At 46.8% G+C, this 14,394-nt stretch overlaps 1 protein-coding gene across 6 annotated transcripts in view; it reads right to left on the reverse strand.

The window, feature by feature from the left end:
• ABCC5 (ATP binding cassette subfamily C member 5) overlaps positions 1–10,878 on the reverse strand; it is a 73,523-nt gene extending 62,645 nt beyond the window's left edge. For 4 of the 6 annotated variants that reach the window (XM_048865088.2, XM_048865092.2, XM_048865085.2 and 1 more), the window contains exons 1-2: positions 3,514–3,631; positions 1,504–1,686 (exon numbers count right to left, since the gene is read on the reverse strand). In XM_048865088.2, coding sequence (XP_048721045.2) covers positions 1,504–1,632 — 129 coding nt within the window. In that variant the 5' untranslated portion in view covers positions 1,633–1,686; positions 3,514–3,631. Of the gene's footprint in view, positions 1–1,503; positions 1,687–2,813; positions 2,930–3,513; positions 3,632–6,141; positions 6,243–10,717 lie in introns of those variants that run through there. The other 2 variants (XM_048865087.2, XM_048865086.2) reach the window with 2 other exon arrangements.
• Between the last annotated feature and the right edge of the window lie 3,516 nt (positions 10,879–14,394).

Genomic DNA, 14,394 nt, shown 5'->3' on the forward strand with positions numbered 1-14,394 from the left:
GAATGCAAGTACACTCGGCATTCTGCCCCACTGCAGAACAGACCATTCTATAACAATTCAGCAATGCAAAGTACTGCAATGCTTTAGCCAGGGTTACAACCAACTGCCAAAACACAACTTTATTGCCATTTATCTTACTTTATTGGTACTTCACATGTAAAAACACAAGTTCAGATTACCTCACATTTAATATTAGCCTTTACAACAACATTCTCAATACTTGCTTTAAAACATTCATAGACTTCTCGTGAAAAAAAAAAGTAACTGGTAACTATTTTTCATACTGGGGATTTCAGACAGCTGATCTTTCTAAGGTGTTTACTATGAATCCTGACAAATTAGCATGTTTACTAGAGTTTCATATTGTGTGCATATACAAATAATAGAGAATCCAAACCTAAGCAAGACACATTTGCAGTATTAATCACTTACTTTATTTGTTGTTTAAACTAGTATTTACTTCCTTAGCATTTAGATACAAAAATTCTTGAGAAAAAGATATGCCCCAATAGATTTCAAAAGCGTCAGTAGTTATAGTAAACATCCCTAATCTAACTTGAATTGGCATAAATAACTGGTTCTGAGCTACACCTTTCACAAAAGTGGATCATGATGGTCAAGATTTATTGAGTAGTTGGGTTTTTCTGCACACCAATTTGTCTTGCAGTGTTTATGTTCCTGTTAAGGTTACCGCTAGCTATACATCTGCATAACTCCATTCTTATTAACCCATCACAAACTCACCAGTCCAGATAACATTGGAGAACACTAGCACAGCAGCTGAATGGCAGTGCCAATGCCAGAGTTTGGTTCTTAACTGGCAGGGACAGTTAACTACTTCAGTGTACAGCACAGGAAACACAATCAGCACTAAATAGTAAAGAACTAGAGATATGTAGTGGTATATGGGATATAATAGAGATTCGAATTCATCCCTCTAAGTACAAACAATTCCTACTAAGGCAAGTTAAACATCTGCTTCAGGAAAATAATCCAGAACAAACGCAGTGCATGATTAAGAATATCTTTAAGCTGCTAGCTCTGACTGGGGCTTGATTAGCAAGAGCTCTTTATGTTTTCATGCCATTTCTGTTGCCTCTGTGTTCAGAAGCATCATTCCAATGGTTAAACCTGACTTGTGCTTATAGATTTCTCTTGGCTTTATATCACCACAATTATACAGATGGCCTGATAAATGTGCATAAGAAAATGTTGTCTGTCAGAATATTTGGCATAATTCAGTTTAGTTTATTTAGTACTTCTTGAGAAAATGTATTTCAGTTTTGAGCATCTGTTAAGCACTAGTCTCCCTCACTAGTGCAATTTTGCACTAGAGGTTAATATATATACAGCGTTCCTTCAAATGACCTCTCCTATGCAAGACGCAGAATGTCCATCATTGACCTTCAAGGTAACAAAGCTGGCATGGCAAAATAGGGGTTGCTATATGTAATTTATTAAGCAGCCACACAGAGACATGGAGAGTGGAAAAGAGAAACTGACCTTATATTTAGCTTGCTGGAATTTCAACCCTTCCTGCTCTTGGAACTGCTCCGAGCTGGCTCTCTCCCTCACATTTCTATACCCAGGACTGGGTATAACATACTCTTTTCCTAGGTCGATGTCTTTCATCTTCTCCTTCCGTAAACGCCAGGGTTTACAATTGTATTTTCACCTCAGAAAAATCTAAAGAGAATTAAAATCCCACTTTAAAACATATGTCCTACACCCTAAACAACCCTATATGATTAATAGGAAGCTTTTTAACCAAAGGTCTTGGGCAGCAATTTTGAAATCCTATTATAACATGTGACCAAACTACTCCACAGTGCCTTGTGGAGAACTGATTCAAGAGCACATGAACCCCTTGCTAAGCTAGTTAAAGGGTATCCATAAGTAACCATGAGACTAAAGTGACTCAGTGCGGAAGTGCCACTATAATATCTAGCCTACTTATAATTTTCAAGTATTTGTATCCTTATGTAATCTTAATTGCTAGAGATCAGTCATTTGATTCTAGCAAATTATAATTTTTTCAAAAATGTTTTAATATCAAACACCTAGAGCTCTATTTTCTTGATTGTGTAATTTTACATATTAGCATTTCAAAATAGTATGCTAGTTTTAACACCCATAGGACATACAGCATGCATCTCTGCAAATCTAGCACAAGATATTGTCAGTCTTCTCTACAGCGCCCACAGACACTATGAAAAAAGCCTATTCTTAAAAAGATAATTTTTTCTCCCACACAAGTACTATTCATCTTCATTACAAATTTGTACAAGCATTAAAATGTATTTGCATTAGATTACATGCCTGACTGTACATTTATTTATAAAGAAATGCTTTGGGTTGCTGTTCTTTTCAGACTGTTAAGTCTTTCAGGTTAGAATAGCAAATTTATCCATAAAGCTGCTGGCCTTAAAGTCACTTTGTCCCACAGCATTACATTTTATATCTCCATAGTTGTTGATTTAAAAAAACAAGTCACTGTGAAAAGGTCAGCTTAAATCATACTGCAGCCAGAAAAATGTAGCAGCAGGTCTGGTCTGGTGCAATGGACCAGAAGCCTCTCATATTAATTGCATAAAGATCATCATCCAGGCTATTTCTGTAACATGCCCTTTGCCTCATATTTACAACTGGCCCTATTGACTTACAAGGTGGGTGAAGTAAGATCTTTCATTGGACCAATTTTTGCTGGTGAGAGACAGACAGAAACGGGTCCAGTACAAGGTATCACCTCACCCACCTTGCCTCTCTAATATCCCGCGACCCCTCCCCGGCCACCACGCAACCTATTTACTCACAGAGAACCAGACGGTTTCCCACTGTGCCCCTCCAGAGAGATCCACCCACTGGAGCAGGAATCCACTGAACACACATGGGCCGCCTTGCCCCCACCCTTGCCTGCCTTGGGGTTTATTTGTCTGCGCCGGGCGAGAGCGGTTCTTCGTCGCGCTGCCGCCGGGCCTCCGCTGGCCTCCAGGGGGGTCGTGTACCTCGCGGGAGGCCCCACCACCTCCGCCGCAGCCCCCGCTGCGGGGCCAGCCGCACCCGGCTCCCAAGGGCTACGGGGCCAGCGCCACGAACCCACAGGCACCGGCAACCCCGCCTGCAGATCTGCAGACAGGAGCGGCCACCTGTCCGCCCCCCCCCCCCGCTCCCTAACACAGGGCGGGTGTAGCCCCCCCCCGCGCCGCTGCACCTGCCCGCCACATAAACAAGGGAGGGGTCCGCGGCCCTGACTGCCTCTGCACCCCCATGGGACCGGGGAGGAGGTGGTGTGCGCGCCCCCCCGGCCCGTCCCATGGATCCCGGGGGGGTCTCCCCCGGTACAGGGGGTAATGCCCCCTCCCAGCCCGGTCGCCGCCTGGGCGCCCAGGGCACCGGCCTCCCCCTCCCGCCCTGCGGGCGGCCCGGCCGCACCAGTCCCCGGCGCACGGTCGGGGGAGAGGGTGTGAGGGGAAAGCGCGCGCGCGCGCGCCCCCCGCCGCCGCGGGCCGTTACCTCGCCCGGCTTCTGCCCCGCTGCTGCGGCTTCGCCACTCAGCGGCCCCCGCAGCCGAACCACAACCTTATAGCGGCGCCGGCGGCCCCACTGCGCCGGCGCGGTGCCGAGTCTCGCGCGGGGAACGACGGGAAGCGTAGTCCCCCCAGGTAAGGCTGCGGAGCCGAGCCTCGGGGGCAGGAACGACAATTCCCGGCAGCCCCCGCGCCGGCCGGCCCCCCGCACTCTCCCGGCCGGTGCCGCAGCGCCCGCCGGGCCTGGAACGTTCTCCGCGTCCTGGGGCCCCCCCACGAGCTGAAGGGGGAGGGGTGAACCTGGGGGAGGGTCCGACCCCGCTGGGGGACCGGGGGTGGGGGCAGGAAGCCTGCAAGGGTGGGGGCAGGACGCTCTGCAAACGGGAGCCGCCCCCCCCCTTCGCCGCGGGGCGGCGCGCGCCCCTACAGAACGGGACTAGGGCCAGGCCCATAGCGGGGGGGGGGGAATGTGTCTCTCTGCCGGCAGACACAGCTGGAGCGAGGCCCCTGGCTTCCACTGCCCTTGTTCTTTCACCCAGGCCAGCTCATTTACATTGCATTAGGCCTGGCTGCAGGGGGGCAGCTTAGAGAGACCCACAAAAAACCCATCACCCCCCCCCACACACACACAAATTTAAAGACAGATTCCACTGGAGGTTGTGTCTCATGGGGAAAGACCCTGCTGCAGGCCATCGAGACAAAGCATTAGGAGGATCTGCATTCTCATCGTGTTCATTTGGAGTATCGTTCCGCCAGGGCTGAGTGCAACCTAGGATAGCAAAATACATAGCCACATGCAGCAGAAACAGACCCTATGAATAAGGGACAGGTACAGTTACCACAGCCAGACCTTCAGGCTCCCACATCCTGACTAACAACTAGACCCCCTTCTCTCCCCTCACATCCTTCATGGATATTAACAGATTGAGAGAAGAATACAGCTGTATCCCTAAACACACTTCATCCACTAAGAAACAGATGGCAGCTTTTCACTAGCAAAGCTCAAATAAATTGGTTAGTCTCTAAGGTGCCACAAGTACTCCTTTTCTTTTTGCGAATACAGACTAACATGGCTGTTACTCTGAAACCTTAAAAACAAGGGGACTCTAGTTTCTCCTCTGTTTTTAAAAAGCCTTACCCCAGCCCAGCAATTCTATGTTACTTTCAGAAGTTAATCTTGGCTGATGTCGCAGGTAAGCAATTTATATAAAACAGGTGCCCATCTGTATAGCAATTGTTCTCCTGTCAGTAAACTTTCTACATCAAAGCTGGTGTTTTTCAGGATGCTGAAACAGACTCACTGTAAAACTGGCATGTGGGAACCAACAAGTAAACTGGACCCTGAATGTTTGTTTTGGGTCCAGGATATAAGAGCACAGATAAAAAATATTGAATTCTGCCAACCTTACTTAATAAATTCTTTAGATAAAATGCTTAATAAATGGGTCTCTGTTTAAATGTTCAGTTGTGTGAGAATATGTGAGAGACCAGAATCTAATGAAGATGTTGAAATGGAAAAGGTTAAATACATATAGTCAACGTCACATGTCAAAAAAACCAAATATCCTTAAATCAGACCAAGTTCTCAATTGCCATTCCTCTTTGCCTTTTCGTACATTTCAGACTATCAATAGCAATATTTTTTCACTGGTTGTGCCTATGAAGTTGACATTTACCAACATTAGATCTTTATCAGTCAATCCTTCCAAGCCTCTATCTAATAATGGCACCACTGACAGATGTTTCAGGGTCATCCTATACATAACCCCAGGAGCATTCATGAGCACACTGACATCACTCTGAGCCTGTACTATTTCTGGCAAAATTGAGAATCATCTCCATGGAGGACACACTAATATATTGGAACAGCAGAACCACAAGCCAATTACTGACCAAAGGCAGAAGAATAGCAATGACCACAGCAGGGCAGCCATGAAAGCACAGGGCTAATATGTTGGGTAATCATGTGTCTTCCCTTAAAATATTCCACTGAGAACTCAGCTGTGCAATTTCAAACTGGTTTGGTTGGAATTTTATTGTGTTTGGGGATTATTTCATACCAAGTGACAGGGTGCACTCCATGTTTTATAAACAAGGGCAGATATTTGGACAGGAGCCAGAAGGATAAAGGGAACCTAAAACGCTTTTGAATTGAATTATAAAACTGGACTCCTATTAACACCACACAAGTTCTGGTATAAAAATACACACAGCTGCAATTAAACAGCACAACCAAAGTAGTACAGGGTGTGAGGAATCAACTGGAAGGGACTTCGAGAGGTCATCTACTCTAGTCCCCTGATGGTGAGAAATAATCCAAGAACCCAGCATGGTTTAAATTAAATATAAATAATTTATTTTATAGTGTGTTGACATGAGTCATCTTGACCAGAATAAAATACCTGCCAAATATTTTAACACAGCTGTGAGTTCTGGGCATCCTGTACCAAGTGTGGGCCTTACACAGGCTTCCCAATGAGGAGTTTGCCTTGAGTCTCATTCCAAGGTCGTAATTCTAAGAAGGCCAGGAACAAGTGTACTTCGTCCTCCAGCACAAAAATGGGGAAGTAGCCCTTGATCCCGAAATGCTTGCATTGTGCTTTTTTAAACAAACCTGCATGCTGCAGTCTTGTTACCAGTGGGATCCAGCATGTAATTCTCAGCCTTCCTGACCCCAGAAGGGCACAGAGTAGCTTTCAAGTGAGTCTTTGGAGCCTGAATTGTGGAAGAAACAGGAAAAGAATTAAAATTTTATTTTTTTTAAGTTGAAGAAATAAGAGCGCTCAACAATTCTGTGGCATCTGGTTGGAGACATGCAGAAAGACTGAACATTCAGCAAAAACACCAAAACCATTGAAAATGGGATGGTGACAAGACAAGTGGAGGAGAGGAGGTCATCCCAATAAATGAAGCAGAAGTAGAGTGCGCTTGGCTGTGACTATCTGGCATTTTCCTTTATGTCCGCCACCTTTCCACTCGCACAGGGGCGGCTCCACTGGTGGGAGGAATAGTAGGAAAACTAGAAGAACAGGTGCTGACATTTTAACCAGAATCACCTCTTTGCTCAGGTCAGCTCAAGGCAACAGTGGTTGAACCACCAGCAGCCTATTCACACTTGCATTCCTACAACTATAGACGCCCCATGCTGGTGCAATGATAGGAAATTTGAAGAAAAATACTGGCGTAGACATAACCCACTGGTAGGTCTGCATTATGAGTCTCTGCTAGTGGCCTGTCCAGAGGATATGCATGTACCAGTTAGAGGAGTTATTTTATTTAACTCCAGTGGCAGAAATTCATGCTTTTAGTGCTAGGTTCATTCCCTCATAATGACCAACGATAGACTTTATGTAGGGAATTAAAAAAGGTCACTGATTCTATATTCAGTCCCAGAACAGGAATTTTAAAAAGTGACATAGCCAAACCAAGGGACCAGTGACAGCTTTTGAGACTTGTGTCTGAGGAATCACCAACTCTAGAAAATGTTTGCTATCATCTGACAAGTGGGATACCATCAGAGCTGGGATTCAGAGTACATAAAGTATCTGCTTCTAGCCCTGGCAATTAGAGGATACGGAACCTTAACGATCACCTCATTCTGATTACCAACCTGTTTGTTTGCCACTTGAATATAAACACTATTTTAATGTCTTGAGACCCACTAACAAGAAACCAACCCTGTAAGCAAGGTGAAAGCTGAGAACTTGTGCAGAGAAGGAGCAAAGTCAGCTCGGAACAGCTGGCCTCCAAAGATGCAGAAAGAATCAGGAGTAGAAGTGTGCCAGAGCCGCAGAAGGGAGGGTGATGAAGCTTAAATCAAACCAAGTTACTGTCGGATCTAAGCCATTTGGATTTGATAAGTGGAGTGTCACCAAGTTACCCAGAAAATCCACATTCAGTGTATGGAAGTGATGGCCTTTATCCAGCTGTTTACACCACATCCATCACTATTGTATCTGAGCACTTGCATCCACCCACTGAAGCACTCAGAGCACATGTTGCAGAGAATTACTTAGTTACCTTACCTGAACTTACCAGACTTACTTCAGTCTCTTGGGTAGAAACAAGCAGACATTGCTGAGTGCTTCAGGAGTTCTTCCCAATTAAAACTCCTATGCTAGTTTAAGCATTACTGCAAATGTGGTTTGGATCACCAGTATGGTATCTCCTTTTAGAAGCACACCACAGCCCACCAGTGGAAAGCCTAGTAATATGCACAATTGCACAAAAATAAAATTGGACTGCAGTTTTAATGTTGTCCAGACCCTGGACAAAACCAGGCAACATCAGCTACAAAAAGAGGAGGAGATGTGACAGTGGGTTAGTTCAATAATTTCTCTCTGCTGCACGACTAGCTGCAAATTCTGCTTAAGGCCCTAAGTGGACATGAGTTGGAGGCTGTGCTCCTAGTCCAAGGAAGTTTGTCCACAAAGGAGAAACAATGTAATTTAACTAAGTGTGGGCTGATTGACAGTGTCTATCAAGAGACCTAGTTTTGGAATAGCGGGAGATGCTGCAGGATAGTAGAGATGCATAATGAAGCACTTCTAGTGCATACCTAGTCTAACAGTTACCACCAGTCTCAGCCTCTCTCCATCCTGCAAGAGTAGCCAATAGGATGCTCAATCCCTGTATTTCATTCAGGTAGGACGATGCATGAGAGTGCATCTTGCTTGACAACTTTAAAAGCTAGATGCCACCTGCACTCTGCTTAGTTTTGTTCTTTTGCAACTCATTGTTCAGTGAGTTACTCGGCCCCCGTGTGCACAGTCCACAGTGGCTATTACTCTGCCACAGCAGCTCCCAGGTAGGGAATTCAGTTCAAGCTGCAGAGGCTCATGTGTACAGTTCTGGAGACCCCAGGTTTGATTCCGGTAACAGTTTGTGCTTTTGCTTTCTCACCGAGTGGTGCGTTCAGCCACAAAACAAACAGGATTGAGAAATTAACTTCCTTTTCCTTGCGTCAACCAGGAGTCCTATGACCATCTGTCTAGCCTGAGGCACCCTAGTTCCCACCAGCTCCAATAAAAAGCACAAGCCCTGGGGAGAGCTGAAGGGATTGCAATCAGCTTGTTCCCTGGTTTTTTAAATCCACTTTATGATGGCTGATCTTTTATTAGAACTGAACATACATTCAGTTTCTGACCCTTCTGATTCCACAGAAGATTTCTCAGAACTTCTGCTATTAGTTAGATTCTGCTCACTGATAGAGGGGTGCCCGATCAATCTCTCAGCCCCCAAGAACCAGTCCTGGCTATTATCCAGCTTGTTTGAGGAACACCACTCAGTAAGTTGTAACAGCACGCTAGGGACTTTGTTCTTTTCAACTCTCACCCATGTCAGATCTGCCAGTGCCAGAACACCAGTCTGATTTACCCAGATATCAACAGGTGCTGTAATTGAAGTGCAGCACTGGAAAGGATGTGTGTGTGCGGTGTAGGCTGGATTGGAATTGTCAAGTGACAGAGGTCACTTCTGCTTTCCTACAAGCCAGCGAGTTTAACAGCTAGGGATAACCTTGTGATAAGAAGTCATTACAAAGGTGGCAGTTTTGTCATGGTAGGAAACAGGACAGTCACAATTTCAATTTAAGAAAAACTGTGGCACATACTGTACTAATGGGCCATTTGCAATGGGAAATGAGAGTTACCAACACACTTCACAAGTGTTTTATGCTATTCACAATAAATTAACCATTTCAAATCCTTGCAAAGCCAGATTCTGCTACACTGGCCGTCTCAGGAGCTCAAAACTGGGATCTGAGCTCTCTTTGCAGAGGGCCCCATCAGATGCAGAACATCTTCTGCAAGAGATTAGAATGACCATGGATCTCATTGCTCTCAGAACAGAGTGCAAGAGATTGCCCTTCCCCATAACTTTCTCACAGTAAGAATATATAAACACAAAAGAGGATTATGCATCACTCTCCCCAGCAGAGACAACAATCAACTTTCATGTAAGCCACTCCAGTACTAAGGGGATAAGTGCAGGACAGATACGAAGTCCCAGTGGGGCAGGCAGAAAAACAGTTACACACCCACCCACCCACCCACCAGTGGAATTTTCCCAGCAAGCTAGTTTCCAGTTTCATGCCAGGGTTAAGATCTTTCAGGAGCTCAGCTTTTTCATGAGGGACCTGATGGTCCCTGCAACTTGCACCTCTTAGATGGGAAGTATTACCTACTATGCTAGCCACCTTGCAAGCTGGTGGGCTACGGTAACTGGGATTTGCCCCAAGCCCTTGTTAAACCAAGTGTCGTGTGGAGGCAAGGGGATAGGATCAGATCGAAGCAATCTGCACCTCAGCTCGCAACTGAAAACCAACCCAGAGCTCTCTAAACAAATAAAAGGTGGGTTAATTCAACGGATTTCCAAGGCCCTAGGTCCTATGAGGACACGAGATCTAAATTATGCACCAGGGACCCCAAATAGTGCATCACTACTTCCTCCAAGCTCTCTCTCCTACACTGCCCCCCCCCAATCCAATCAGGGCTCTGTGTGTGTGTGTGAGACTGGTGTATTCCAATATTCAGTTTATTTTATGCTGCTCCCAACGTTCCTTATGCTGCAGATCAGTGTAGCTATGCTGTGTAAGGTGCGGCAGGGGGGCGGGAAAGCAGGATCTGTTTGGACATGGAGCAGTTGGGGTTTTTGACACTCATGAAGATATGGAAGCTGGTTTTGGTGTCCAAGAGGGATGTGATGCTTTTGGAGCTGGGGAGGGGATCTACCCCCTCTTTCCCTCTCTTTTGAGCAGCAGCAGAGGAACTAAAACTTGGAGGAAGTTTTAATTCCTTGTTCCCCACCCTCGCAACTTGCTGCTTCACTGCGTACCTCCCCTGACATCTGCCCCTACATGCAAAATTGACACACACATACATTAGCTGGATGTTTCTGCAAAAGTGATCAGCCATGTGAAATAGTTCATGCTAGCACTCAAACTGTCATTGTGTTTCAGAATTAACCCCCACTGGAATGAACTGGGCAGCTCACACTTTTTCAGAGCTGCAGATTCAGGCAAACATCACAGCATTAGTTTAGTATCTTCCCAACCATAAAGGCCAAGGATTACTACTTTTGCTTAAATGAAAGTTAAGCTTCTGAAGCAAAGTTTATGTGGCAATTTAAAATAATCCACAATTTTGCAGCAATGTAAATCACAATCATATTATGCACAAGGCTCTGCTTACCTCATATTACTGGGATATTTCTCTGTGCCTTTGGTTTTAGCCAAGCTCAGAAGTCTTGCAAGAGGCTATTCTCACTGTATCAATCAGGTCTGTGTTAGAAAGCTTTGGTTTCGTGAGATTTCCAGTTTAAAGTGAATATGTAAAGGGGAACCTCACTATTACAGCTCACCCTGTTCTATTGTTTAGGTCAGGCAGTAAGGAACATGACAGAGCATTCCATCTAACTTTACCTTGCCTCAAGAGCCCTTTCCTTATTGTGAAAGAGATAATGCACTGGTTAAATCCAGCAGCCACGAGTTTGAAACTATTTTTGACTGGGATCAGATCAGAAGGTCAACTATTGCAAAGTCAAGAGTAAAATTAAATATATGGAACAAGCCCAGAGCAGTTAATCTGTACTGAGTGTGGGACTGTTTGATCTCTTTAGGAAACCTGATATCTTCAAGGACAAAACATATGTTAAACAACAGCAGTGGATCAGCCTCTTAACAATAGCTGACCCTGTATTTAATACTGCTCATGCCAGATCCAGAGTGACGGCTAAATTAGAAGTCTGTTCCACAGCTAGAGTTTGATGTCTGCACGTTCTTACAGGCAAGGAATGGACAAGAGTTAAGGCTTAGCCACCTCTAGCTGTTGGTTAGTAAATGAACAGAATTACAGTCTAACAAGGCTGAAGCAAAAAGGGACAGAGATGCTGGTCTTGAAATTGGATTGGATGCTTCTGATTCAAACCCTACCTCCTCCCTTCCCCCCACTCCCCGTGGTTCTGGGATGTGGAGTAGAAGTTTTGGTTTGGGACCTATATCTAGCACTCAAACCATAGGGCGCACCTCCCCCCTCCCTCCCAGATCTGCCTATGTTTTTTCACTTGGCAAATTTACATTGTGAGGACAAAGGTCATGTCAAGGGACAGGTCCCCAGAGGCCATGTTCCTGGATTTGTTTTCAGCTCTGTATTCTGGCAGGTTGTATTTGCACTGGAACCAGCCAGGGCCCAAAAAACAATTCAGGCCTAAGCAACTCCCTCACTATTGCTAAATACAAGCCCTGGCTGCTATCAGTTGAGAACCAGTCTCTAGACTGAGGAGCAGTTGGAATCCTTGGCCAGAGATAATGGTACAACAGACTATTCCTTTCCATTGACTCCTACAATCAGTCCTGCTGCTTGTACCAGCATACTCTTGTTTCAGCAGGGCCAGAAGACAAGAGTCCATGGTTAGACAAGCCAGGGGTGTTCATGCTTCTGGAGGTGCACAGGGACAATCAAAACAGCAGCTAGTTTACTTAGCTAGATCATGTCAGCATGTGATTTTGTAACTGACAGCTGCTTTCCTCAAATCAGGAGAATCACTTCACCAGTCCCCATCAATGTGATAGACCAGGGGTTCTCAAAGTTCATTACACCACCTCAAGAGGGAGGAAACGAAGCCTGAGCCCACTCATGCCCTGCCACCCCAGGTGGATGGGTGGGGCAAAGCCAAAGCCCCCCCAGTCTTGTAACCTGAGCCCCACCACCTAGGGCGGAAGTTGAAGCTTGAGCCCCACCGCCAGGGGGCTTCTGCCCCAGGCAATGGGGCTCGGGCTTCGACATCAGCCCCAGGTAGTGAAGCTCAGGCTTCGACCTCTGCCCCGGGCCACAGCACGTCTAATGCCAACCCTGGTGACCCCATTAAAATGGGGTCCTGACCCCCAGTTTGAGAATTGCTGTGATAGAAGTTATGGAAAAACACTAATAAAATACAGATTTAACCAAACCATGACTGATGTGGCAAGCCTAGAGGTGCCCCCCGGGGCTCAGCCCCAGCACAAATTAAGCCCTACCTGAGCTTCATGGCCAAGTGCTCAGGACCTGGCAGCTCCCACTGTGACACTTAAGGCCAGGTTTTTCCAAGAGAGCTCGGCACCTCACCTATACCCAATATGCTGAGTATTTGGAAAAAATCCAGCCACTTCTTTAGGTAGAGAAAAAAAACAGGCTCTTTTGAAACTCAAATCCCAATTGTGGGTGCTGAGCCCTCTTGGAAATTCAGGCCTGTTTTTACAGCAGCCACCAGCAAAAACTTCTAGGTCGTGCAGGAGGCAGCTGCTGCTGCCTCCTTCCCAGGCTGAACAGCCAGGACGGCCCTACACCTGCCTTGCACTCTTCACTGGCTACATCTGAAGTGCAGCATGCTTTCTTGGCTGGCCTGGTTCACTTTGGAGACCACGAGAACGTTTTTCTGGACCTCCTCCTAACCAGCACCTGGGTTCTGAGTAGAGTGGCAGAGCCCAAAAAATCCTATTAGATAGCACTGGTGTTACCCTTAGTGGCTGGTTCAGCTGGTATGTCTACACTGCAATTAAAAGCCTGCAGTTGGTCCATGCCAGCTGATGCAGGCTAAGGGTCTGTTTAATTGCAGTGTAAATGTTCAGTCTCAGGCTGCAGCCTGAGCTCTGGGACTCTCCCACCACACAGAGTCCTCAAGCGGAGGCTCCAGCCAGAGCATCTACACTGCCATTAAACAGCCCCTTAGCCCGAGCCCTGGGAGCTCAAGTCAGCTGGCACAGACCAGCAGTGGGGTTTTACTTGCAATGTAGACATACCCTAAAGGCACAGAAGGAAGCCTCACCTGTCACTAACCAGCACTCCCGGCAGCTGATGTGCAGCACCGTTAAGACAGTATTCAGCAGGATGGGGTACAAGCCCCAAAGGATTAACCTCTCAAGACTTATGAGAGTACCAGGACTTGCCCCACTCAGGGTCATCCAGAGCTGCAGCCAGTAGGTCACATGGGCTTCTCCCTGCTCACTCAGCCCACAGCCTGGCTATAACCCTCCACGGGGGTGCAGACTACCTAGTAGCTAGTGCTTGGCCTGGTCAGTGCTGCCTACCAACTCCAACGTGCCTCCAGATTCCTCTGAGCACAGCCCCAGCCTGCCCCTTTCCCACAGATCGAGCGGAGGTTCCCAGGCTCAGGGGGCCTTTTGCTTCTGTTTATGAGGCTGGGTGGTAAGCCACTGAGAGAGACTCTGCTGCTCTGATCAGACAGTGCTCTCAGCACTAGGAGGGATCCATCAGGGGCTTGTTTAGTTAATACCTTTGTCAGACTCCTGAGGGCATCTTACAGAAACTGATGGCTGTCACACCCCTGGATGGATGTCACACCCCTCACCCCACCTGCTCACCTTGTAACCAAGGGCTGTCATACAGGACCCCGGGCACGAAGGGGAAATACCAGACTCCTGGGCTCAGGCTCCAAAGAAGGGACCCCGGCCTGGGTTTTGGAAAGCAATCTCGGCTTTGAGAGGATCGGAGCGGGACGAAATCAGCTTTCTGGATCCCTTGGGAAACCTCAGCTCCACAAGAGGAACAGGAGCTCAGGAATGCATCATCAGTGTCTGATCCACGTCAAACAAGGCGCCGATACTGGTAGCCGTGCAGCCAGTCAGACTTCACATACAAAGCCATTTGAGTCAATATCTTTAGTGACTCAGGCCCCAGGGCTGCAAGGGAAAGTGCCAGACTCCAGTCAAATATGGACAGATGCTGATGCAGGCATTTTGTACCTGGGGAAGCCCAGGAGGAGCCAGAGATGTCCTGATACCTGCTGGGTGATTGGAGGATACAGAGCCTTTCAGCTCCAGGCTCCTTGTTCAAAATTAATTCAGGTGCCACTGGCAGTGACCATCTGTTGG

Source organism: Caretta caretta, chromosome 9 (assembly GCF_965140235.1).
Source record: "Caretta caretta isolate rCarCar2 chromosome 9, rCarCar1.hap1, whole genome shotgun sequence".
NCBI classification, from domain to species: Eukaryota; Metazoa; Chordata; order Testudines; family Cheloniidae; genus Caretta; species Caretta caretta.